Raw genomic sequence first — 23,248 nt, 5'->3', positions numbered from 1 at the left:
TGGTTGTCCCATCTCAAAAAAGAGATATTAGAATCGGAAAAGGTGCAGAGAAGGGCAACAAAAATGATCAGGGGTCTGGAACAGCTTCCATAGGAGAGATTAAAGACGACATCTGAAGACAGGATGCTGGGGTAGAGAGACTCTTGGTCTGTCCCGTTCTTAAGTTCTCCTTGAAAGGGCTACAAAATTCTCTGCTTGCCCCTGCTGCCCTCTGTTGGCCAGCTGCTAGCACACAAAGAAGGGTTCTCAACTCATGTTTAACACAGGCCATTGCCCTTGAGGGTTGACAGAGGTTAAGTGTCTTGCTCAAGGGGCGAGTTAGGGACACCTGCCCTGCGCCAGCCCACCCCGGACTGCAGATTGTTCCACTAGAGCTACAGCAATCGCCGCCGTGGAAAAGGAGAGCCCATGCCATGTGACCCAGTTGCTCCTCACAGAGCAGCGTTTGGGAACCTCTGCACCAGACCCATTAATATATTCCACAAAGAGGTTTAAAAGCTGCCCACCCCATCTGCCTCTCTCAGCTCTGCCCACCTCCAGCATCTCACCGACTCCTCCTACGCTGAGCCCAAAGGGAACCTCAGTGCCTCTCACGTGGGCCCAGCCGAACAGCCCAGGGTAAGCTGCCTCCATGGTACGGATTCTTTCACAACCTATCCCAGACACCAGCGGAAGCCCAGCCCCACTGGCGTGCCAGACGCAGACAGCCCTGCAATGCTCTGCGGAAGCACGGCGCTGGATGCAGGGTCGTTACACTCCTGCCGAGCGCTATGCAAGTGCGTGCTCAGCGCCACCTAGGCGGCCGCAGTTCCACCACACTCTGAACAGTCTTGTTTTGTAGCCCCCTGGATGTAACATACAAACCACGGCGCGAAGCTACACTTTGTTCTGCTGATCGTTCACGCAGGGAGCTGAGGGCACGAGGGCTCAACTTCGGGAGGGAGAGGGCAGTGACTGCATGATTAAAAATGGCACTTAGTCAGCACGGAGAGGAACATGTGGGGAGCTTCACCAAGTGGTAAGAAAGGGATTTGGTTTTCCAACAGTGCTAGAAGCTTGGGGAGGTGGAAATTAGGGTGGTTCTAATACCCTTGTTTTCCAAGCATTTCTGAAGTTGTACGGCAGAGGGGACATCCGCCCTTCCATACGATAGCTCAATACCAGGTCTCGTGGCAAGCTATTGCTGAGACCACCCTGCAGCACGAAAGACAGACCCAGAGCACCAGTTACTTTCTAAGATGTATTGTCATCTCCACCAAGTCATTACAATGTTGGTTACAAGTGCGCACTCCAAAAGAACAGGAACAAAAAAGCCATCACAGTGTTGTTAGGACTAGAACATCAGTCCCGCGACCGATATGTTAAATGATACATTTCAGCCGTAAGGCAGAGAAACAGTTTACATTTAAAATGTAAAGGATTTGTTTTAAAATGCCATTAGAGTTAATTTCAACTAAGTACAAAAGGTTGTTAAATTACAAACACCAACAAAAAAGTACTTCCATTCGAAAGCCACATCTGCGTGAAACGCTCTCAACCCGAAACAGGCAGGTGGGGGCTCTTCCTCCCTCTCCCCGTGGCTGGGAATTCACAGGCCAAGACACCGCTTGCTTTATAGTAACTCGCTGAACGACTCAGATGCGCGCTGCCCCAACGTGTCCAGGGCTGAATAGCAACCTTTGTGCCAAGTTCCCCTAACGCAATTTGCAAACAGCTGAGAGGCCAAAGCCAAGCTTGAGTGTAGCTGGGAGCGGTGCAGCGGTCCCTGCAGGATCTATGCTGCAGAGACGCGACCGCAGATCGCTGCAGCATGGGCAAGCCAGGCTGCTCCATCAACCACAGTGCTGCAGGGCCAGGCTTCGGACTCCTAAAACAGGGATCAAGGCTATTTCAGAGCTAATGGGAGAGGAACCGATTTATGGTATGTGCACAGCCAGTGTTCCTCCTTGGGGATCAGACCGAGCAGCCCCCGTCCTTGGAAGTGGATCTGTTAAGGCTGGTTGCATCACCTTCCACTTACACAGAAGCAACACCCAAGTGCTGGGTACAAATTGTACACAGGATTATCCTGCCGAGCCGGTTTGCCCAAGAACAAGGCTGAAGGAAAAGCAGCCTGCAAGCAAGAGGACAGCTCTTCAGAAAACCAAGGGCATGCCTGGAAAGCTGCATGCTCCTCTTTGGGTCCCATTTAGTGGAGAGTCCCAAGGCAGCAGGAACTCTGCCTTTGCTGGATGAAGCGTGCACTGGTGGGGCAGCCGAGACTGGACTTTGCCCTGCCTCGGCGCATGCTGCTTCCAGTCTGTTTCAGGTTGAGAGTTTGCACACACTTGGACAACAGAAACTTCCCACAACACAGTTACCAGCAGGGCTCGCTCCAGAAAGAAAGAGGAGGAGCTTCTAAATTAAGTGGTGACAACGGCCAGCGTGTTCCTGTCAGACTGCTAACACTCAGCGGCCCTTTCCCAGACATCTAAGCTTAAACAATGGCAGAAATAAACTTGCTAATTTCAGAGTTGAAGAAACAAAGTAACATCAGATATTTCCTTGGGGAGGTGGTTACATTCCTGGCTATCTGACCAACAGAGATTCCTATAGCCAGCTTAACAGAAAGGGCCAGTTCGTTTTTAAAACAAAAAACCAGGACAGAACCAAGCCAGCTTCATTCAATATGCTACGATGGGAAAAGGCCAAACATTTAATAACAGGGGAAGGGGAATCACAAGAACTTGTAACTAAGGAGCGACCCTTGTGTTCAGTATTTCAACGCCCTCCATGACCCAATGAATGGGGGCAGCGGGGAGAGAGGCGGTTTGCAGGAGAGCCCCACTAAACACCTAAGAGGGAAGAGTGCCCGGCCCTGGGCACAATACTGATGCGGCAGGGGGCTGCAGGTGGGGGCCTGCTGGCCTCACCTAAGCACGGTGAAGGGGACGTCTCTTGAGTCAGAGCTTCCTGCTTGTTGGCCGTGCCGATTCCGGGGCTGGAACTTCTGAGGTGGGTGTCCCTACGTATTGCTCCTTTCCTTCGATTTTTCACTTGTGCTGTCCTAGAGGGGGAGGATGCAAGCCACAAGGTTAGCACGCTCTCCACACCATTCACAAGCTCTCAGCACAGGGTCACTTCTATCACCTAGGTGGGTCAAATGTTCCCCACACCAGGGCACTAGAAAGCAGCCATCGTCCTCCCACCGCCCTTTGTCTCGGCTGCGCCACCAGATTCAACCTCCAGGATCTCGCTTCAAGGCAAACTCTGTCTGCACAGTGGTTACGTTAAATAGGCCAGTGAGGAGATGGGACCCGAGATTTCCTCACTGTTACTGGTTAAAGCCAGGCATCTCGGAAGCACCTGTTATCAGAGGATCTCAAAGCACTGAACAAAGGTGCACATTCTTCCCATTTTATGGATGGGAGAAACTAAGGCCCAAGGTCACATAGTGAGTTGTGGCAGAGCCAGGAATCGATCCCAGGCCTCTGCCTCTTCTCCTGACGCACGGAAAGCGACCCCGTGGTTCTGCACACGCTGTGACTGAGGCTCAATAAACTCTTACTGTGCACTGGACGACATTTACAAGGACACCAAAACACACACAAGTGCGTAGTGCTGGAGAGGGTAAATGGTACTCAGCAGAGAACTGATTCTCATCGTCTCTGTACAGACTTTAAACCTGCCCCTTAAGCCTCTACACGGTCAAGGGGTCAGCATTTATTTTTCTCAAGAAATCACAATTTCCTAAGTGAGAACTGGATTTTAAGTATGTTTTTCTCTAAACAAAAAGGAAACCAAGAGTCAACTTGGGACTTACTTTGTACGTGGGTTTAGATTTAAAGTATTTAGAAACTCAAATTAACTGGAGCCCTGCTTACAACCTGCAACGAGAAGCTGGAGTTTGGGACACGTCAAAAGGTTAGACAGTTGAAGATTTTCTTGAAAACAACACATTTCTTGAGGGGGGAGAGGGAGGGGGGGAGAGAGAGACATCGCAGGCCACTGGGAAAACGGCTCCCACAGGGTCTCCCACAGCAGCGCACGGCAGAGGGGTCAGTACCTCGGGAGGCGGCGGCTTGATAGTCACGGGCTGGGATGTTCTTCGTGGAGGAGAAGGTTTCGGCTGTACTTGCTGCTGGACAGTGTTGTAGTAGGTGACCCCTCCATACACCTGGGCCTGGGCCTGCATCTCCCAAAGAACAGAAAGGGTCAGTTCTTCCTGACATGGGACAGGACGCGGGGTGCAGCTGCCCAGGCGTCCGCAGGCTTCGGCCTGGCTTTCTTTAGAGGGTAAAACAGCTTTAAAAACAGCATCCTCTAAAGCCAGAAGGGAGCAGAGCTGCCCTGGGAGCGCAGCCGGTTAGGGTTCACGGTGCGCTGTGAAATGCAGGTGCCAAGCTTTGTCTGCAAACACCTGAAAAAGGAGTGAGCTAGAGGAGCACACTCCACTCCAGGCGGCTTGCCCAGGCAGTCCAGGGTCACTGGCAGAGGCCTTGCTGCCAGGGTTAGTTGTCTGACTGGGTCAGCCTACAGCGAAGCTGGTTGGATTCTTAGATGGTAAGGTCAGATGGGGTCATTATGCCCTGCATGGTTTTTCCACAGGTCATATCATGTTTCCACTTTAAAACAACAACTGGTCTGTGCTCAAGGTAGCTGATAATTCCCCATCATACCCAGACCATGTCCAGGAGCCCTGGGGTCCTGTACTTACTCCAGCTCAAACTTTCTCTTTTCAGCTAGGCCAGCAGAGAAGGGAAAGGTCAAAACTGTTTAGGCAGGTTAAGAAACTGCACCTCTTTTGTCTTGCCACTGAGTGTCACCCGTGTGCCATTTGCAAGACAGCCTCAGCGATAGGAGGTTCTGACCTGCCACAACTCCCATCATTAGCAGGATGCCCTGGAAAAGCTCACACGCCCCCAGAAAGTCAAGACCTCGAGACAAACACTATATGGCTACAGGACTTGAGCCAGTGGACGTACAGGCCTGGCAGTTAAGAGAGAGCCCCCATCTGGCTTCCAGCAATTCACACAAGAACCTTTCCCAAACCTTTGGAACTGTGATGTCACAGAGGTTTTTCCTGGCCCAAAAGTGGCCTCTGGGCTACCACATTGCTGAGATCACAAACACCAGACCGTGTCCAGCCTGCTGTCTTGGTTTACAAGCAAAAGGAAGTAGGCTCTAAAAGAGAATCCTGTAATTCTCTGTGCCTGGCTTAGCTTGGACCATGAACAGACACCCATCTAGTTAATGTACTTCTAGGCAGCTTCAATTTCCTGGTTGTCTTGCCCTGGTAGAGAATTTAAATTCTTGACCCAAATGATACAACCACCACATGCCATCAGGGAGTTTACAACTAAAATTCAAATGCGGTCCCAGTGTGGGTGAACCAGGGAGGTCAGATCAGGCTCCTTCTGTTCCCCAAAATGAGTAGGAAGCAAGATGTTTTCCTCATTCATGCTCTTTACTAAGATTTAGTCTTAAAGTCTGCTTTAATAACCTAGTGTGTTGCCTCCTCTAGGGAGCAACCCCACATGGCAGGGAGAGCAGCTGCTACTCCAGGCTGTCTCAAAGGCCTTACAACATATGGACCCAACCGGGATAGGATTCCATAGCTCCATGCTTAAAAAACTGCTGCTTAAGACAACCGAAGCGTGCTGTAGCCAGCTTACCTGTGAGCTGGGATACAGATGGGGAGGTGGTGGTGGTGGGAGTGCTCCTGGGGGATAGGGGTAACTGGGATTCCCAAAATTCATGACTCCGGGAGGGGAGAAATAGGTGGGTGCGAGCAGCTGCTGTGGGGGCGGTTGCCCAGGAGGCATGGAGACTGGTGGAGGATATAAGCCAGGGTTAGCCAAAGGTGCTGGTGTCTGGTGTGGATGTAAACCTAGGAAGTGAAACAAAATAAATCCATATGGAATGTCACCTCTGAAACCAACGCATCCTCGGAGAAGGCTGGGATTGTTTGGTTGCCAAAGTGAATTAGCATCTCTGGGTTAGCCTTGCTCTGACCTTCGCTATCTTAATAAGGAGGGCGCTTATAGAACAAGAGCACTTTGTGAAAGACTGCTTGGCTCGCGATCATGACAGACTAACTCCTGCACTGTTTAAAGACAGGAAAGTTCACACACAAATAGCAGAATGCTGACAGCAGCCTCCAGTTTCCCAAGAAAGTGGTGAGTCTCCTAACATATGGATCATATTAAAACGGACTGGACAGTGTACCAGTAAGTTACTTACTATGGGGGAAACAATCCTGCATTAGCCTTTGGGCAAGTCGAAGAGACCTGCTGTCTCCCTGATTTCTGGGATCCTTCACATCTAATTGCTGCTGGGTCAGAGAAGCAGCAAAGCATTTCCCATCCAGAAGGAGGAAGGGGATGGGCTGCTTCAAGCTTTCCGTTAAAACGGGGATGAGACTTAGCCAACTATTCTGCACAAAACCAGCAATGTTCTACCCAGAAGTTTCCAAGACACCCTCAAGAGGTCTTGGACCTGCACTGGCCATAAGCAAAGGAGATGCAGCAGTTAACAAAACATATTTACATGGACATATATGACATTTAACAAAGATCACATCACTTATTCATAGCAGCACCATGGGAGAGAGCATGGGGGAGAGATAGCTCAGTGGTTTGAGCATTGGCCTGCTAAACCCAAGGTTGTGAGTTCAATCCTTGAGGGGGCCATTTAGGGATCGGGGCAAAAATTGGGGATTGGTCCTGCTTTGAGCAGGGGGGTTGGACTAGATGACCTCAAGGTCCCTTCCAACCCTGATACTCTATGATCTAATGCTTAAGAAATGGATACACACCTTTGTCAACCTTCATCTCAATATTCAGAGATGCTACCGTAAATGGCTATGAAATTGAAGGGCCTTTGATTTTAGACTTAAACAGATCAGCAACGTTCACATTGCGCTTTCCATTTTCAAAATGCAATGCAGATGCCCACTAGTTTAGCCATGAGCTGGTAGGTGAATATGCCTCATTTTACAGATGGGGAAACAGAAGTTAAATGCCTGGGCCCAGGCCAGAGGGAGTCTACATCAGAGCTGGATTACAGCTCAGGAGTTCTTGATTCCCAGGCCTATGCTCAGACAGGACCTTCCCCAAATGCAAGGTTAGCAAGTTTGCTGGTGAGGGCAGGGAGGTGAGAGACGGTGGCTCACCTGGATGTGGGAGGTGCATTTCTGGCTGTACAATCATACCCTGGGGTGGCAACGGGGCAGGATTCTCGCTGTGTGTGTAGATTGGTCCCTGGAATTGCACTGCAAGAGAAAACAGTTTGCGAGGAAACAAACGTTATTTAGCTTATTCTGCTGTAATGAGAGTCACGTTGATTACAGAAGTCAAAGAGAGCCACAGCATTTGAGAGCTGTTGTATTAGAAACGCTGCCAACTGCGTATGCCATCCAGTAATGGGATCACATGCCCAACAGGATCCCAACAGAGGGAGCGCTCCCAGCTATCTCCTATCTGTAATGGAACACACACCACTTGCGTAGCTTCCTCCTTTAATGCTTTGAACTTCTAGACTGATTTTCAGCATCTCATTTACTCCCCAATCTTTCCCTCATAAAATGTCAATGAAATGATTTCTACCATGTTTCAATTTCCACTTCTCATGATCTAGAACAACGGCTGAGTTTCCAAAGCTGCAGACGACCACACAATGATGAAGGTAATGGCGGTAGGTGCTTTACAAACTAGGGCAGAGATTAAATCCAGAAAACTCTTGTCATGGATGTTTAAGAAAGATTTCAGGAAATCATTTCATATTAAGCTTCGAAATTGTAACCATCTCTATATTGGATCTATAATTAGTTGACCATGTCCCATTTAAGAGGAAGGATCTCTTCAAGTACTCATGAAAAGCTCCCAATAATTAACTTGGTTTTATGTCTGTACGAAAACACCACATATCCCTTCCCACTGATGGAGCAGCTTCTTAAGTAGCCGGGAACCCCACCCATCCCCCTCACTGAAAGCTCATTTCTGAGTGTGCTAAAGAACTGAGTGAAGAGGAACTGGAGCTGCAGAGGTCACTCACGTGGATCATAATAGTGCCCTTCCATGATGCTGATGTGCATGGGGGGAGCAGGCTCTGGAACTGGTGGCCGCTGACGCTGGGATGAGTAACGTTTTGCACGGCCCCCCTGTACTCCCTGAAAGAGTTCAAAGGCTTCTGTCAGCCACAGAGAGTTACAAAGAGGAATTTGTCACTGCTCTATCCAGCATTACCCACCCAACCTACCTGGAAATCTACATTCAGCTTAAAAAAACAAAATGGTAAACGCGTCTACACAAGGAAAGGAGAAATGCTGGTGTGCCGCAGCCAGGTTCAAACCATTAAAGCACAGAATCAAATCAACACGTTGACTTAAAATTACTAAAAAGAAAAGTTACACTCCATACAAGATTCCCAGCTTTACCATTTCCTCCATCCTGTTAAACGGAGGTGGTGGTCCAGCTCCCATGTGCATATGATTAGGAATACCTAGGAAAAGAGACACACTGGTTACTAAGTCTTACACTCGTCTTCAATAGTAAGTGATCTTATGCATCAGAGGCATTGCTAGAAGTCATCTGCCCACTTACATCAAACGCAGTACAGAAAATGTCACTGTTTTAGAGGAGTTACTGCAGTAAGAACAACAACATATGCCTTGCAAACTTCAGTGAAAATGTATATATCATAAGGAGCTTTGACGATGATAACGTCCTTAAAACTACAGCAGGTTTTAGAGAAGTTAAGGTTTTATACATTTCAGTACCGAGTACAAAGGGACTCTACAATTATTTTACCATTGCGCGATTGGCTCTGTGGCTGTACAAAGTATATATGAAGAGGAGAATCCTGAAATGGAATATCCTAGATAAATTATACAAGAAACACAGACCAAGTCTGCTAGCTTCTTCCTAAACACATCTTGGCTTCAACTCCTACTCTCAGATGAAAGCTCTCACCCTATTGGGAGAGTCTGGGGCCAGGATTGTGTCTAGATCATAAACAAGCATCTTTGTGGAACCCTATAGCTCCAGTTGAAACTCACTAAGCAAGACAGCCCTTATCATGGGTTTCTAATCATCCGTTTTCAAATTCAAGCAGCAGCAGGTCACACGCCACAACAGGAGTTGTGGGGACAGCTGGACAAATTTAGGAGTGTGATGGGATGACAGGGTTGCTTGTGATGGTGGGGGGGCAGGGCTCAGCAGCCATGGGGCTCACTTCCTCTTTACATCTCATGTTCCCAAAAGCTCATGCTTCAGGGATCCAGCCGGCCACACACAGGGGTCAAGGAAGGGAATGTATTTGGAGTTTGTTCTGGAGATGGGCACTGGCCGGGGTGGGCCAGGGCTCAGAGATGGCACTGAACCAGAAGTGGCACCGAACATTCTCTCTCAGGCACTTGGTTGGCTGGTTCTTGCTCCCATGCTCTAACTGATCGCCACGTGTGGCGTTGGGAAGGAATTTCCCCCAGGTCAGATGGGCAGTGACAGGGGGATTTTCACCTTCCTCTGCAGCGTGCAGGTCACTTGCCAGGATTATCTGGGGGTGTCTCATTTCCCAGCCACTGCAGGGACCTCAGTCCCCCTATTCTCTGTCTATGGCACAAAATAATCTAGTCTCCTGAGGGCTGGGATACTTCGATCTCATTCTCGCTGGCTGGGGTTAGCCTGCGGCTGCGGTGGTGTGGGTGGCCTGTGACAGGAGGTCAGACTAGAAGACTGGGAGGTCCCTTCTGGCCTTGAACTCTGACTACATGTAAAATCTCAATCTCCGTGTCATAGGTTTAACCCCCCACCCCCACCCCAAGTGCCCTCATGTGGCAGGCCACGCCACAAGTGCGTCTGCCTCAGTTTCCCCTGTCAGGCAACCCAAGGACTCCAACTTCAGCCTCTCTTGCTTCAATAATGCCCTTCCTTGGAGCCGTTTTATTATGAAAACCAGAGTGTAAATTGTGCAAATCCCGAGTTCTAATAATCCATTTATCACCCCCACTGCAAGCAGTCCTTAAAAATCACATCCTCTCGGCCATTCCACAACACATTCCAGCATCTTCCACCACCCCCGGACTCTGTGTCAGTCCTCTTCTGTCCCTCTGCCAGGACAGCCACCTTAGCTGGAGTACAAACCTGCTCCTCCCAGCAGGAACCCCCACTGCCTCTCTGCTGGAGATCAGCCTCGCCAAGGGAGCATCCCTCACGCCCCTGGCCCCTCTGCTGTCAGCCCCCAGCTTCAGGTCTCTGGCTTAGACATTCATAGGCAACTCTCTCTGCTGCTCTTCCTGCCTTCAGCCCTGCCTGGCTCTGGCCCCTACTATTACCTCCAATCCCCCAGGCTCTGCCCATTCTCACCGGCTGCTTTTCCTGACTGAACCAGTGTGCCCCGAATTACTTGGGGGCTCCCTCTCAGATTCTCCCAGATCCTTCATAGCCCCTTATGCTGTCCTGAAATCTTAACTGGCCAAACTGGGAGCAACTAGTCTGGCATAGGGCAGCTGGATCTGCTTCATTTTCTGGGGCCGGTCACCCTGTGACAGTCAGAAACTGATCAGAGCTACTTCCAACACAGTGCGAGTGAGCAAGGCAATTATCAGGCATGCACAGGTACCGGTTACACTGTTAATATATATATGTTTGTGTGTGGAATGCCTCCCAAAACCTGTTCACCTACCCAAATTCCTCCTAAAAACTAACTCCTGCCATCGCCTCCAGGAGATGGGAGGCGGCAGGAAAGGCTTGCTACAAGGGGATGCTCAGGAAAGTTAATCCGAATTCAAGGTGTGAATGAAAGTGGAGTAGTTAAACCACATTAAACCTTGGTGTGGATGCTCTTTATTCAGAACTAAAGTGGCCTTAAAAAGAAGGGAATTATCCAGATACACACAAGTCTCATTGATCATGTGGTAGGAATATTACCAGTTGTACTGGTACAATTATACTGCGATAAAACCTCATATGGACACTGGACACTTATTCCAGTGCAAATGGATTTTTCTGGTTTAGCTTAAAGCCCTTCCCCCAAAAAAGGCCACCCTTCATCAGCATAAGAGTGTCCACAGAATGACTTATGCAGGTTTGACTGTATCCAATTTAAAGTCCCACCTTAGCTTACATTGGTCTGACTTTCCTGGGTAGCCAAGCCATGAGTGCCCTTGCTTCAATCCTGCCAGATTCCACTCCAGGCAGCAGGAGAAACTGCCTAGCACCCAAGCTCAGTGCCCAAGAACAGAGGATTTCCCATTCCCAATCAGACCATTGGTCCATTTAGTTTGCGGTACCAGGCTACACGTAGCTAATTACGGAACGTTGTACACAACAGGAGGAAAATTCCTTCTGTTTGTCCCAGACGTACCGCCCTTCGGTTCCATCGAGTATCCCCTTGTTCTCACAACATGAGACATGGCAAGAGAGGGAATGATTAGTTCTTATCATACTCTCCCCAACCTCAAATTACTCCACTTATTTTCTATGAATTCCAGGTTAAATAACCCCTCTTTCTGGAGGGTTGGGAATCTCTTGTCATTACAGGAGTCTTCGCCAGCTCTCTCTAAACACTTTTTTGGGACCATATCAATCTCTACTCCTATCTACGGGGAGGCACCTAATACCAGAACATAGTACTCCCAAGGAGAGTGTCATTATTGTTCAACATTCCACACGTTGTTTGCTTAATCCACTCAACCATCCCATTGATAACAGCTGCTTTTTACTGGGCAGATATCCTAAAGGACCCATAAGTCTTTCCCTAGTTCCTCTCAAAAGATGCTCCACATTTAGAGCCCTTCAGCTCCTACAAGAAGTTTACATGTGTTTACGTGCATTAATCCTCCCCGCATCATGCTGTCCAGTCTGTCTTTCAGTCTATGTGCAGTTTCACAATCCTTCTGTTATTAAACTAAGGAACTTAGTATCAGCAGCAAACCAACTGATGTCTGCAGACAGGCACCAGTGACATGCAGCTTTTGAGATTGAGGCGAGCCAGCAACCCGCCTAACAGCAAGGAGTGTTGGGGAATGCTTGTCAAATACAACAATGTAAATTCTTATTCCTCTGCAAAGGGCCTTGGGACCCTTATCCATGGAAAGCAGAGAGGATCTGATTTAAAGCGTTCTACTCCAACCAAGAGTAAATCACATGGAACTCAACGTACCTACCCCTGAGATCAAAGCCTGCAATTCCAGCAAGCTAGGTGCTCTGGCACTTACGCATAGACAATTAACCTATTCCTCAAGCTTCGATTAACTGTCAGACCATTATAGCCACAGCAGCTGTGCTGCACTCAGTGGAGAAAGCCAATGAAAACCCAATGGCCCATGGCACTTACCCCGAAGTTCCCGAGGCGGTATGAACGGAGGCTGTCCTTGGGTCCAGGACTGCTCGGTTAGATTCAACTGAGTCATGTCTTGCTCGAGTCCATCCATGCTGGATTCTACTGGTGTCTCCCAACTACCGGCCTTCGCAGGCGGAGGGGGCGTCACGACCTGCACTGGTTTCGGAGGCACAGGTGTCGATCCCTCTGGAGGCGGAACTTCATCTGCCAGCTTTCCTGCATCGCCAGCTTTATTCCTGGTCCTCCTGGCCCGGGAATAGGATTTCTTTTCGATGGGTCTATCTGGTGGCGGCTGTACAGAGTCTGTACTTGGGGTCTGGCTTTCCAAAATGATCTCTTCCTTCTTGGCAGGACTGCTGTGAACATGCACACTCTCTGCTTCAGGAGAGGGGTCTCTCTCCGGGGCTTGTTCAACACGCCTCGCCCGGTAACTGCTCTCATGTTTAGCCTGCTCACCTGTTCGAGAGAGGTGCTGGCTGTTTGCTTCCACAGCTCGGTAGCTTGGGCGGTTCTCTTTGTAGCCACCCACCCTCGGAACATTTCTGGCTGGGGGCATCCTACCCATGCCTGCGGAGTGCCGGCTGATGAAGGTTCGTGTCGGCAGCGGAGCACTATCAGAGTCCTGGTGTCTTGGCGGCTTGTTTTGCCTCTCGTTGGCCCAGTTTGGCTCTCGCTGCGGAGGGCTCCCAAACCTTAAGGGGTGGGGGAGGAAACGCAAAGGATCAGAAACAAACCCCTGAGTTGGACCACTGGGAGGTATTTATGAGCACCAGGGCTGCAATTACCCCTTAAGATCCTTTCCCAAAGACAATACACCAAGGCAACCTATTCTACCTGCCCATCCTCGAGCTGGCTTCCCCCAGAGCCTGAAGCTTCTGCTCCTTAGTAATACCAGAATCCCCACAATTCCAAGGCATTCCTCTCCCTGAGAAGCAGCACCCAGACGCCCGGATAGGCCAGGAACCTGAGTCTCAATCTGACGCGGATACAGCAGAACATCATGCACCCATTAGTTCTTTGCCCAACCCCCGCCTTCAAGTCCTTCCCAGTTTGATGCTTAACATCTCGGTGGCTGCAAGAAGGCTGATCTTTCTCCCCAGTACATGAGGGGCCTTCTGATTGGACTCCCTAAGGCTTTGGCAACTCACCGTGGTTTGCGCATCCTCCTCGGCTTGATGTCGTCGGGATTGTGAGCCGACCTGATGTCATAGCCGTAGAGCGCAATCAGCTCCTGCCTGCTTTTGGGGGCTTGCTCATCTTCCCGGAATTTGTCATGTTCCCAGCGGCCCTCGTCTTTCCATAGCTTTCGCTGGCGACCCTTCGGCCTGGAGCAGGGATATGGAGAGACCCAACAGGTCTTTGCAAAGCCAAGGATATGTGGGTGGAATGGGCATGGACGTTCCAGACAGTACAGAATGCAAACAAAGGCTGCTTATTTCTCGGAAGGGGTGTGCATGGGAGACTGTGGAACACCTCCCCTTCTCCAACTCCATTCGCAGACTTTCAGGACTCAGAGAGTCTCTGCCCTGCCAGCTTGGGGAGGTAGACAGGATTTCCTTGGGAACCAGCCACTAGCACTCCTTTACATCAGCAAAAGGGCCACAGTTCAGCAGCAGGAGGCTCAGTGCGGGCTTTGGTAGCATTACCAGTTCCTGCTGCCTTAGGAGCATGTGGAAGCAAAGCCAGGCCTGGCAGAACACTACCACTGGACAACTGGGCCACCACATGGCCACTTCTCACAAGTCTTCAAAAATCTCCCAGTCTGCCAAGTATTTAACACGGAAGCCAAGAGCGGTGATGTTTTAGGTGCTGGCTCAGGACTCAACCTTTCTTTAGCCAGGGAAGTTTCATGAGTTTTACCTACCTGACTTCCTCCTCCTGGGCCTGTCCTCGGAGATCATGTTCAAAGAAGAGCCCTTTGCGGGGTATGTAAGCAGGGTTCTTCCGATCCTCATCATCATCCAAGTGCTTGGGGACCTTTTTCCCAACTTTATTCTCAGCTGGTTCAGTGCTCTCCTATCAAAATCAGAGAACTCATTACACTGCAGCAGCCCTTCTATGTACAGCCAGCCTCAACCCCAGGGATCCCAAAGCACACATTAGATATCTACCTGCCCATCCCCGCTTTGTCTCTCGCCAGTCACAGCACCTTTCGGGTCAGGTTTCTCTTCCCCTTTCTCTGCTTTTCCTGTGGATTCACTGGCATTGTTACTCTCCTGCTTCAGCTCCACCTTTGAGCTTTCCTCCTCACTGTACTCCCCTTCCTCAGCCTGAAAACAAACATCCAGTTGCTGAGACAAGATGACGTGATGTTAGCAGCAGATTCCCCAGTGAGTTATAGACTATGTGCCTAGATCTCCACAGCTCCAGCCAGCCCCCTATCCAGTACCTCCTTCCAGTGCTAAAGAGGGCCAACCATTTAACACAGAGGAAGGGAAGACCAGACTGATTCCTTTCTCCACAAATACCACAGAGCAATCCCAGGCCACCAACAGTCTAGAAGAATTCAGAGTAAATGTTGAAGAAAAATCACAGCGCAACCAGAGCCTCTGATCTCTACACCACAGAGCCATTTGTACAGCACCGTGAGAGACACTACCAAGGGGGCGGGGGGGGCGGCTCATGCCATCAGGCTCTGCTGCTCACATGGACCAGCTCTCCTTTCCCCCACTGAAGTACTGGACCCAGCCACTGCTGGGTTTCTGAACTCCCTGGAACTGCATGGTTGGCTGACTCCAAGCACTCTGCTAGCAAGAGTCTGACCTCGTTTCACCCTCCGGGAGACTGCAAGCCTTGCTCTGACTGGAATCCACACTAAAAATAGTATTTGCACGATTAACACGACGACTGCTCTAGTTTCCCTTTCAATGCTGCGTGTTCACATGTGAATTGCTGCTCCTTTTATTTACGTTTGGAAACACAGATTTTGCATTATATTTAGGTACAGCGGGAGAAGAGAGCTGTACTTAACTCACATAGCAGGGCCAGTACATTAAAGTCATGGGGTGTAGGGGGGGGTTAGTTCAGTTGCTCTGGAGCTATGGTTATTGGGTCCCTAGAGTCCCATTATCTGTATTTTCCAGAGATTTAGCTGCAGTTTGAACACAGGCCTCTGTAGAGAAAGTATTATCCTGAGCAAGTCAGAAAGGGCACACTACGAAGAGAGGGGAAGAACTCATGATTTCAGAGCCCACTTCCCCCCACACATTCTTACCTGGCTTTGGAGCCTGCAGCAGCCCCCGTGCATTCACTGCAGGGAATGATACACTGAAGCAATGGCATGCCCAGCTATATACTTTTAAGCAAGCTTCCTCCCCGCCCCTTTCTCTGCCCCCCCACTGATTGTTTTGAGAGCTCTTTTTCCCCAGAAAGTTTCACTGAGCTATGCAGCACCCCATACACCTCAGGGGAGAAGTGTTTTGACCCTAGAACAGCTGGCAGGTGGTCATGGCCACTAGCAAACTTCCCAAAACATCCTTCAACCTCCTAGTCCTGTCATACACAAACCGTCCACGGGGCACTAGGCCAGTTTGCTGTCATGGCTGCCTTACTGAACAAACCGGCTGTCCTCAGTGACACAAACAGAGGGAATTACTGACAAGAAGTGTTCTCTTTTGTGAGAAGTGAATGGTCAGGCCACATTACTGGACACAGCTCAGCCTCAGTATTACTCTTTCAGCCAAAGAATAAGCTTTTCAAGTTCAATATTTATGTCTGAGTTACAGCTAATCAAGATATAGCAAGAGCTCTAATCCCCTTTCCTTTACCTCCTGCTGCCGTTTTAAAGTCTGTCCCCTGATCTGTACCATTTGCTTTCACAGAGGAGCCAGGCCTCAATTTTAAGTCTACTAGTACTGTTTGTTGGCAGGGCAGCTCTTGGACCAGAGACCCAGTCAGTTTAAGGCAGACTAGACAAAACGCTAGATTCACAGATTCCAGGGCCAGAAGGGACCATTGGGACCTGAACGCTTGATTAGCAAAGGTCAGAGACCCACCCCCAAATAATTCCTAGAGCAGAGCATTTAGAAAAACACCCCACCTGGATTTAAAAATGGCCAGTGCTGACCACCATTGCCCTTGGTATCCTCTACTAAGATAATATACTCTGGCACTTGCCAGAGGGACAGACTTGATATCACTCAGTGGGATTTTCCATTTATAACTTTGACAATTTATGCAACACAGCCAGCCCCAAGTACCACACAGGCTGGATGCAAAGCCTTGCCTGTCATCCCATTTCTTGAGACAAAGGGAAACTCTCCAGCCAGGGTCAGTAGGACTCAGCAAGGCATATGAGCTGGTTTCTGTGCTAAGATGATGCACGAAAAAGAAGCTCTGAAGACTATTCTAGGTGTCAATATAAAGAATACACTCACCTCGGAGTCTTCTGCACTTTCATAATCTGAGAGAACAGCTAGAGAAGAGAAAAGGGAAGTTTGGCATAAATGCTGCAATAATGGTGTTTTCTCCAAACATGAATTAGTTTTGAATTGTAACATTTAGGGCATAACTCATCAACAGTCCAGTATACAGACACACAAAGCATTCAAACCACAGACGTGCTAAGCATTAATATTAAACTGGCCCTCAATCTCCCAGCTGAACAGCATAACCAATGCTGGACCAATGCTCCATCTAGCCCAGCGCTAGATGCTTCAGAGGGAACAAACAGAACAGGCACTCAGACTGTAGCAGGGGAAGCAGACAGACAACTGGCCTTTCAAAGTGGCCTCAGAATAGGCATCTCACTTCTCCCTCCCAGCAGGACAGACCAAAGATACTTATTACTCACCATCTCCTTCGATGCCATCTTCACTTTCCTATTGAGAGAGACAGACACACACACAGACATATTACTAAGAAGAAAAGGAGGACTTGTTGCACCTTAGAGACTAACAAATTTATTTGAGCATAAGCTTTCGTGAGCTACTACAGCTCACTTCATCGGATGCATTCAGTGGAAAATACAGTGAGGAGATTTATATACACACAACATGAAAAAATGGGTGTTATACACTCTGTAAGGAGAGTGATCACTTAAGGTGAGCTATTACCAGCAGGAGAGTGGGGGGGAGGGGGAACCTTTTGTAGTGATAATCAAGGTGGGCCATTTCTAGCAGTTGACAAGAATGTCTGAGGAACAGTAGGGGTGCGGGGGGAACAAACAAGGGGAAATAGTTTTACTTTATGTAATGACCCATCCACTCCCAGTCTTTATTCAAGCCTAAATTAATGGTGTCCAGTTTGCAAATTAATTCCAATTCAGCAGTCTCTCGTTGGAGTCTGTTTTTGAAGTTTTTTTGTTGAAGAATTGCAACTTTTAGGTCTGTAATCGAGTGACCAAAGAGATTGAAGTGTTCTCCGACTGGTTTTTGAATTCTTGATGTCTGATTTGTGTCCATTTATTCTTTTACGTAGAGACTGTCCAGTTTGACCAATGTACATGGCAGAGGGGCATTGCTGGCACATGATGGCATCTATCACATTGGTAGATGTGCAGGTGAACGAGCCTCTGATAGCGTGGCTGATGTGATTAGGCCCTATGATGGTGTCCCCTGAATAGATATGTGGACGAAGTTGGCAACGGGCTTTGTTGCAAGGATAGGTTCCTGGGTTAGTGGTTTTGTTGTGTGGTTGCTGGTGAGTATTTGCTTCAGGTTTGGGGGCTGTCTGTTAGCAAGGACTGGCCTGTCTCCCAAGATCTGTGAGAGTGATGGGTCATCCTTCAGGATAGAAAAGGAGTACTTGTGGCACCTTAGAGACTAACCAATTTATTTGAGCATGAGCTTTCGTGAGCTACAGCTCACTTCATCAGATGTTTACCGTGGAAACTCTGTATCTGTACAAGTTTCTTCATGCAGTTGATAGATTTCCACTCCATACGGCTAAATGCAGTGCCTTGCATAATGACAGGTTTCAGAGGAACAGCCGTGTTAGTCTGTATTCGCAAAAAGAAAAGGAGTACTTGTGGCACCTTAGAGACTAACCAATTTATTTGAGCATGAGCTTTCGTGAGCTACAGCTCACTTCATCAGATGTTTACCGTGGAAACATCAGGATAGGTTGCAACAAAGCCCGTTGCCAACTTCGTCCACATATCTATTCAGGGGACACCATCATAGGGCCTAAACACATCAGCCACGCTATCAGAGGCTCGTTCACCTGCATATCCACCAATGTGATAGATGCCATCATGTGCCAGCAATGCCCCTCTGCCATGTACATTGGCCAAACTGGACAGTCTCTACGTAAAAGAATAAATGGACACAAATGAGACATCAAGAATTCAAAAACCAGTCTCTTTGGTCACTTGATTACAGACCTAAAAGTTGCAATTCTTCAAAAAAAAAAAAAAAACCTTCAAAAACAGACTCCAACGAGAAACTGCTGAATTGGAAATAATTTGCAAACTGGATACAATTAATTTAGGCTTGAATAAAGACTGGGAGTAGATGGGTCATTACACAAAGTAAAACTATTTCCCCTTGTTTATCCCCCCCCGCACCCCCCACTGTTCCTCCGAAGTTCTTGTCAACTGCTGGAAATGGCCCACCTTGATTATCACGACAAAAGGTTCCACCCCCACACAGGTAATAGCTCACCTTAAGCGATCACTGTGGTTACAGTTTTCAGAGTAACAGCCGTGTTAGTCTGTATTCGCAAAAAGAAAAGGAGGACTTGTGGCACCTTAGAGACTAACCAATTTATTAGAGCATAAGCTTTCGTGAGCTACAGCTCACTTCTTCAGATGCATATCGTGGAAACTGCAGCAGGCTTTATATATACACAGAGAATATGAAACAATACCTATTCCCACCCCACTGTCCTGCTGGTAATAGCTTATCTAAAGTGATTTCCAGCACAAATCCAGGTGTGGGGGGGTGGAGGGTGAGAAAACCTGGATTTGTGCTGGAAATCACTTTAGATAAGCTATTACCAGCAGGACAGTGGGGTGGGAATAGGTATTGTTTCATATTCTCTGTGTATATATAAAGCCTGCTGCAGTTTCCACGATATGCATCTGAAGAAGTGAGCTGTAGCTCACGAAAGCTTATGCTCTAATAAATTGGTTAGTCTCTAAGGTGCCACAAGTCCTCCTTTTCTTTTTGTGGTTACAGTGTGTAACATAACACCCATTTCAGAGTAACAGCCATGTTAGTCTGTGTTCGCAAAAAGAAAAGGAGTACTTGTGGCACCTTAGAGACGCATCCGATGAAGTGAGCTGTAGCTCACGAAAGCTTATGCTCAAATAAATTGGTTAGTCTCTAAGGTGTCACAAGTCCTCCTGTTCTTTTTGCGAATACAGACTAACACGGCTGCTACTCTGAAACCTTTAATCACTATGGATCTTTTGAGGAAGAGGCAGCCTACACAGAAATCATGGGCTCCCTTAATAAAACTGGAACCAGACTGCTGGCTCAGAAGGTTACTGGGGGATTATTTAAATTAGTGGCTTTCCCCCAGCCTACATGGGCTGAGGAGCACTCAGCTCAGACACACGACTGCTAAAGAGGTCAGAAATATAAATGTTACGCTGTATCCAGTAAAGAATAGGGCGGAAATTAAGACTGAACTGGAAGAGGAGATCAGATCACAGAGGTAAATTCCAGAAAAGTAGCAGAGTATCAGACCAAGGAATTTAATAAAATAGGCTCATGATCAAAAATAAACTGTCTATATATTAATGAGAAGCCTAAAAGCAAAAACAGGTGAACAATGAACATGCCCGAAAACAGAATAGGAAAGTGGCATAATAGGTCTGATGGAATGACAAGATACTATAATACCGGTCTATAAACTGCATAGGAAGAACAATTAGATTGGACAGGTGGGCAGAGCAATATCCTAAAAGAGTTCACAAAAATCTACTGAAAAAGAGGAAGACAGAACAAATACAACCCCTAAGAGTTATACTACTGGCCTCCTGATGAGGAAAAGACAATGACAAACGCAAACAAGAAATTCCGTGAGCATGTCAGAAACATAAAACCAGAGAGAGAATTGTTAAGTCCACCAAAGGCATACAGCCAAGGCAGAAAGAGTGTTTTCAGATGAGATGTATACAGTCACTGAAAGTTGTAAACACAGTGGTATCCATATGGCTGACAAGCTACGAAAACACAAGATTAAATTTTAACACAATTTCACTCAACACCATTTTACCTGACTGAATCCATTTCAAGAGTCCCGTTTGTTTTACATTTCTCTGAAGTCTTATTTGGGGTCAAACAATACACTTATCAGCTGACCTGTCAGTCTTGATAATCACATTAAGCTTTGCTAACTAGCTGTAAAATTTCATGAGAAAGGATTGTGGACCAACAGATGGAGTTATTAATCTAAAAGTCCAGTCCCAGACCACCTGAACTAAATCACCTGAGCAACAGTGTCTGTACAATCTTTACTGCTACAGTGGAAAGAGATGAGGAAAGACGTGGTCCTGGAATGAAAAAGGATTACTGATACATAATTTCTCAAGTCAATCCAACAGTGGTTCCAGCCCTACTCTAATGTAGGAGGATGTGAAAGGAGGATGTGAAAGAACTGTCTACTATTCTGCCCCTTAATTGTTACCTTGCCTGTTTGGATCAAGGGTTTAAGTAATTTCTGTAGCATGTGCATGAAGGAAGGACAGCAGGGGTGTGTGTTGCAAATAAGATCTTTGAACACAGACTAACAAAGTTAAATCTTACTGTGCAGCAAAGATCAGTTTGATAAGGGGAAGGGTTAGGAGATGGAATCCAGGGTTTCTAATCAATTCCTCTCTAAATACTTCAGCCCTACTATTCTGAATGAGGGAAATTTAGCAAGATTTTTAGGATGCTGGGCCCATAAGCTTGTTGCCTATTTACACATTTCTTGTTGCGAATGATTACTTTAAATTGAAAGTGGAAGTTATTAAAAACACACCCATTTGACAAGGATACTGTCAAGTTCAGTATCACTTTAAAAACAAAGCTGTCTTCCTCACAGTACTACCACCATCTCGGATGATCAGAAACAACAGAATGTAAAGACATCTACCCGTCCTTGCTGAGCTCCACGGCAAAGCATTTCACTTCAGCACCAAGAGTATCTCTTTCAGGGTCAAGCCATGCTGGTGTTATGTTTAGGTTGCAAATGCCCCAGGTGGTATTTAGCATCCTTCCCTTGAACTGCCTTCGGTTTTACAAAAAGGGCCAGGAGGCAGGCTACCCGCTCACACCACATGCTTGCTCCCCTTACGGACCTGCCCCGTGGGGCTCAGTCAGCCGCATTTGTTCCACAAGCAAGTCCCAGCCTGCCCCCGAACAAAGCGGGAGAGGACACTGGCTCCCCCCCACCCAAGCCTCAACACACCAAGGGAAGAGACCTGTCCCCAGCCCGGATGGGCGACACCCTGGCAATGGGGAAACAAGCCCACACCGCCCAGCCCCCTTCCTCTCTGGGGGCCCAAGCTCACAATCCACGGAGGTGACAAGCACCCCGCAGCCACTCAGACCCCGCCCCCCCCAGATGCTGAACAGGGCCAGTCCCCTCCAGGCAGCCCCGGCTCATTTTGAGCCTAATGGCCTGCCCCAGCCCCGATCACATTCTCGGGGACCCCCCCCGGAACGGTCCCAGCCCCTCCCCCAAGGGACACTCACCGCCCCCCCCACGGAACCGCCCCAGCCCCTCCCCCCCAGGACGCTCACCGGCCCCCCCCCACGGAACCGCCCCAGCCCCCCCCCGGGACGCTCACCGGGCCCCCCCCCCACGGAACCGCCCCAGCCCCCCCCCGGGACGCTCACCGGGCCCCCCCCCCCACGGAACCGCCCCAGCCCCGGACGCTCACCGGCCCCCCCCCACGGAACCGCCCCAGCCCCGGACGCTCACCGGCCCCCCCCCACGGAACCGCCCCAGCCCCTCCCCCCCAGGACGCTCACCGCCCCCCCCACGGAACCGCCCCAGCCCCTCCCCCCCAGGACGCTCACCGGCCCCCCCCCACGGAACCGCCCCAGCCCGGGACGCTCACCGGGCCCCGCCCCAGGCCCAGGCCGCGCCCCCCCGGCCCCCTCACTCACACACTCGGACTCCTGCGGGCTCTTGGCGGCCCCGGCCGCGCTCTCGGCCCCGCGGCCCCGGCCCCCGGCCGGCAGGGTCCCGGCGGCGCTGCGGGCCGGTCTCGGGGGCGAGGCGGGGGAGCCGGAGCGGGCCGCGCCGGCCGGTGAGTCGACGCTGTCGGAGGCGGCCGAGTCGGACTCGTCCTCGCTGTCCTGGGAGGCCCGCTGCCGCCGCCTGTCCGCCATCTTGGAGGGTTGGGGGTGGGGAGCGCGCAGGGACCGACGGGACGGCGAGCGGACTACAGCTCCCAGGATGCACCGCGGGGGCACCCGTGTCAAAATTCTATTTCCGGGCAGCCTGCTCCACTGCTCCCAGAATGCTTTGCAAGAGAGCCGGGCTACCTGCCCCGCCCTCAGGGAGTCACCGAGCGTGGGGCGGTCCCATCCCCGCCTGGGAGGGCGGGGCTATGACGTCATAGTGTGCCCGCACGATGACGTCATGCTGGCATGACATCATTGCCCTGCTTGGGGCAGATCGCAGCCCCTTCCCTCCGCAGACCCCAGTGCAGTGCAAAGAGCCCCACTGCGGGCTCCCCCCATACTGGGCGCTTTTCTGGTAACTTTGGCCCCATTCCTCCGAGGTAGGTAGGAGCCTAAATGCCCATTGATTGCAGTAGGAGTTCAAAAGCATTTAGGTGCTGACTGACATGAGAGGGAGCTGGACTCCCAACTGTCCTTGAGTAGCTGGGCCTTTGGGACTAAGTAGGGGGTAGTAGGGAATTAGTCATCCACGTTGTACACAGAAAGAAATGGAGACACCGGGAGGTGAAGGGACTGGCACCACCCATGATAAAGCGTGGCACTTGCCTTCACTGGAAGCAGACAACAGAGGCACGTTGACCACA

General features: G+C 49.5%; 1 protein-coding gene across 5 annotated transcripts; it reads right to left on the bottom strand.

Moving 5' to 3' along the window:
- Nucleotides 1-1,226: 1,226 nt before the first annotated feature.
- CASC3 (CASC3 exon junction complex subunit) lies at nt 1,227-22,618 on the bottom strand. 5 transcript variants are annotated; one of them, XR_012156427.1, is made up of 14 exons: nt 22,365-22,618; nt 17,114-17,141; nt 16,698-16,735; nt 14,433-14,591; nt 14,186-14,337; nt 13,470-13,646; nt 12,316-13,013; nt 8,417-8,481; nt 8,035-8,149; nt 7,154-7,252; nt 5,655-5,869; nt 4,046-4,168; nt 2,913-3,046; nt 1,227-1,867 (listed from the first exon to the last, which is right to left on the bottom strand). XR_012156427.1 is itself a non-coding variant. In XM_073326306.1 (14 exons), exons 1-13 carry the CDS (start codon nt 22,587-22,589, stop codon nt 3,844-3,846), a joined length of 2,130 nt encoding a protein of 709 aa, XP_073182407.1. In that variant the 5' UTR covers nt 22,590-22,618; the 3' UTR covers nt 1,227-3,046; nt 3,803-3,843. The 5 variants fall into 5 exon arrangements, 3 of the variants coding, with proteins under 3 accessions (XP_073182407.1, XP_073182408.1, XP_073182406.1); XM_073326306.1 differs by adding an exon at nt 3,803-3,879 and having other exon boundaries at nt 1,227-3,046; XM_073326307.1 differs by adding an exon at nt 3,803-3,866 and having other exon boundaries at nt 1,227-3,046.
- Between the last annotated feature and the right edge of the window lie 630 nt (nt 22,619-23,248).

Source organism: Lepidochelys kempii, chromosome 27 (genome assembly GCF_965140265.1).
Source record: "Lepidochelys kempii isolate rLepKem1 chromosome 27, rLepKem1.hap2, whole genome shotgun sequence".
In the NCBI taxonomy this organism is placed as follows: domain Eukaryota; kingdom Metazoa; phylum Chordata; order Testudines; family Cheloniidae; genus Lepidochelys; species Lepidochelys kempii.
This window is presented reverse-complemented; position numbering and strand designations above follow the sequence as displayed.

Excerpts from the sequence above, each read along its gene's own strand:
- CASC3 (XM_073326305.1), bottom strand. The coding sequence starts at position 22,589 with ATGGCGGACAGGCGGCGGCAGCGGGCCTCCCAGGACAGCGAGGACGAG. Across the intron at positions 17,142-22,364 it reads GCCCGCAGGAGTCCGAGTGT|GAAAGTGAAGATGGCATCGA; the intron begins GTGAGTGAGGGG and ends CTCTCTCAATAG. Across the intron at positions 4,169-5,654 it reads ATCTGTATCCCAGCTCACAG|GCCCAGGCCCAGGTGTATGG; the intron begins GTAAGCTGGCTA and ends TGGGAGATGCAG.